This window comes from Pteronotus mesoamericanus, unplaced genomic scaffold (assembly GCF_021234165.1).
Source record: "Pteronotus mesoamericanus isolate MK-2021 breed Mesoamerican mustached bat unplaced genomic scaffold, CSHL_Meso_final contig_263, whole genome shotgun sequence".
In the NCBI taxonomy this organism is placed as follows: domain Eukaryota; kingdom Metazoa; phylum Chordata; class Mammalia; order Chiroptera; family Mormoopidae; genus Pteronotus; species Pteronotus mesoamericanus.
The window spans coordinates 13,192,156-13,195,382 of record NW_026555112.1 but is presented as its reverse complement, the minus strand read 5'-3'; the positions used below and the strand labels follow the sequence as shown (position 1 = coordinate 13,195,382).

The 3,227-nt window shown below is 49.0% G+C and overlaps 1 protein-coding gene across 1 annotated transcript; it reads right to left on the bottom strand.

The window, feature by feature from the left end:
- Positions 1-2,032: 2,032 nt before the first annotated feature.
- Positions 2,033-3,026, bottom strand: NTF3 (neurotrophin 3). The gene has a single exon (XM_054574479.1). It carries the CDS (start codon positions 3,009-3,011, stop codon positions 2,238-2,240), a length of 774 nt encoding a protein of 257 aa, XP_054430454.1. The 5' UTR covers positions 3,012-3,026; the 3' UTR covers positions 2,033-2,237.
- Positions 3,027-3,227: the final 201 nt, after the last annotated feature.

Genomic DNA, 3,227 nt, shown 5'->3' with positions numbered 1-3,227 from the left:
CTGCTCTGGACACACAAGCAAACCCCTTCCATTCGAGGCAGGACCCAGGCTCAGCCCTGCCGCTTAAGGACTGTGGCTTTGCAGGCTGGGACCTGGGGCCTCTGTCACTTAAGCCCATCTCTCCAGGCAGACAGACACTCTAGACCAGCTCTCTACTCATTTGGAAGAGAAGTTCCAGAAAAGGAACATAAGTTCCAGCCTGAGAACAGGGCTTGGGTCAAACATAAGCCTCCCATTATCCTATCAGTGGGTTTGCTGTGTTTTTGCTATAGGCTCATGAAGATACAAAAGGATTCCATGCAGAGAATTAGGCTTTTCATTTCACTAGGATTTTAATGTTTATTCTGAAATGCAATGTGCCACGCAGAAGGCGGAGAGCGAGGCACTAGTGAGGGGGAAACAGATTGTGTCATCATTCAGACAGGGATTTAAATCTTCACTTGCCTACTTATCTGCTCAGAGGTCATGGGCAAGTTAAATTCCCAAGTCTCAGTTTCCCCATCTGTTAACTGGAGATGATCGTGACTACCTCAAAGGACCTGTGGCCACTGGGGGTGGACATCTTTGGAAGTGCCTCCCACACAGTGGACACGGGGGGCAAATTTCTCATTTCCTGCCCTCCTCTAGGCACCTAGAGCTGAGTGCAGTGTAACAATGCTCTCAAGCAGATCACTGCTACTTGCTGAGCCTGTTTCAAAGGCTCATGGCATATGAAGGACACATCTCCTATCAGGCACGTGTTAGAGAGGTCTTGGGGCACAGGCTGCTCCCGATGCAGAGAGCACGCCTGGACCCTGAAAGCAGGGCGGTCCAGGGAAGGCCCGGGGCAGGGGGGCAAGGCAGGGACGGCAGCTGCCGCAGTGGGATGGGGGCACCCTGCATCGACGACAAGATGGGAGAGGAGATTCCTTAGGCTCCAGCCTTAAGAGCTTGGGGGACTAGTGTCCTCTTCAAGCCTGTGGTGGCTGGACAGGTGTGGCCATCCCCACAGGGACCCCTCAGCTGCTGTGACCCTTCCGGGACCCAGAAGGCACTAGGGAGATTCCTTCCATTTGAGCTTTTACGCTGCAAAGTGATGAACCAACCAAAAATGATACAGAAGCACACAATAGCTGAGAAAGGAGGGGAGGGGAGGGGCGGAGGGACTGTCCCTCTTGAATGCCTACCCGTGCCAGACGTCTACAGGGGTTATTTAGCTGAATCCCTGGTAAAGCCCTGTGAGGTAGGCAGAATCCCATCTGACTTTCTGACCTGAGAGATGCCGGATCAAGGCAGCTTCCAAGCTGTGCTCCAAGTCAGCTGGGAGGAGCAGAACTTGAACCCAGGCCTGACTGCAAAGTGGAGCCGTTTCTAATTCCTACTGCAGGTCTAGGAGGCGCCACCAAGGGAGGCGCCACCAGGGGAGGCGCCAAAGGATCTCCAAGGAGTAAATCCTTTCCTGTGTGTAGATTATTCACAAGCCATTTCAGTCTGCTTCTGGGAAATCATATAATTATTCTGTTACAAATAGTTAAATTTTTTCCCTATGTATCGAAAGAATGAAAACCACTTACAAAAGCAAAACAAACACCAAAACCAAAAAAAAAAAATTTTTTTTTCAACTCTTCAACAACCCCAAACAACAAATGTGCTGAAAAGAAACTTCCAAAACTAAAATTGCCAAGTTTGACTTTGCTGTAATTGTTCCAGGACATACCGCTGGGGCGAACCATCATTCTGATTGGCAAAGCTGACAGCAGAGAAAGGAAGATGAGTTCTTGACAGTGAACTTGCTGCTGCCTGAATTGAGAGCAGGGCTGAAAGCTACCAGGTATCTTTTTCAACGGAGGTGATAAAAGCGCTTCTAATTAATCCATCAAACAGGAAGTATACCATGGGGGGGGGGGGCGCGGTATTACTGCGTCTACACACAACTCTGACATCATCTGATTTTAACAAGTTTACTAAAACGACAGCCATGGCCTTGACAATACTGAATGCAAAATACTGGTGTACACAGATTTTACAGAGCGGCTCCTGAGAGCTGGGTCACAAAATAAGGTTTAACAGATGGGAGAGGCCTGAGGGAAGGCAAGCACACTGATTTTATTGAGAAAAAAGCTTATATACTGTAGGGTTGCTGAAGTTTAATAAATAAAGGTCAACTTATAATATATAAAAACAATATAAACATTTATATGCTACATGCATATCATATAATTTAAAGTAATAATTTATATATGGGGAGAGACGCCAATTTATGTTCTTCCAATTTTTCTCGACAAGGCACACACACAGGAGGTGTCTATCCGTATCCACCGCCAGCCTACGAGTTTATTGTTTTCTGACGTCAGTGCTCGGACATAGGTTTGGGACGTTTTGCACTGAGAGTTCCAGTGTTTATCGTCAATCCCCCTGCAACCGTTTTTGACGGGCCTGGCTTCTTTACATCTCGTCTCATAAAAATATTGTTTGACGGGAGAGTTGCCGGTTTTGATCTCCCCCAGCACCGTGACCTGGTGTCCCCGAATGTCGATGGCCGATGACTTGTCGGTCACCCACAGACTCTCGCTGTCACACACGGAGTACTCCCCTCGGTGACTCTTGTGCTCTGCGTACCTCTTCCGCCGCGATGTTCTGTTCGCCACCACAGGGTTGCCCACGTAATCCTCCATGAGATACAAGGGAGGGGGCTCCAAGGGGGTGCTGTCACTCAGCAGGACCCGGGGTGAGTTGTAGCGTCTCTGTTGCCGCAGCAGTTCTGTGTCCATTGCAATCATCGGCTGGAATTCCGACTTGGCGGGCTCGCCCTGCTCCGGCTCTCGGGGGGCCTCTGCTTTGGGCAGGGTGCTCTGGTAGTTTTCCTTAACGTCCACCATCTGCTTGGAAAGCTTGTTTTTCAAAATATCTGCCTGGATCAGCTTAATTATCAGGGAATTTAGTGAGTCTTCTGGCAAACTCCTTTGATCCATGTTGTTACCTTGGATGCCACGGAGATAAGCGAGAAATATCACATAAAACAAGATGGACATCACCTTGTTCACCTGTAAGATCTGAAAAGGAAACACAGGTGTTACTAGCAGGCTGTGGTAGCTGACGTCATTCTGGGACCAGCAACCTGAGGTCAAGTGTCCCTGTGTGGATAAGAGGGAAAAGGGTGTCACCATTCTGGGTGAGCAAACAGAACTCTCTGACATCCAGAGACAGAGCCCGTCACTCTCTGTCCCCAGCCTTGGGAAATGCTGCCT

Bases quoted from the DNA above. Each gene is read 5' to 3' on its own strand.
- NTF3 (XM_054574479.1), bottom strand. From the start codon at position 3,011: ATGTCCATCTTGTTTTATGTGATATTTCTCGCTTATCTCCGTGGCATC.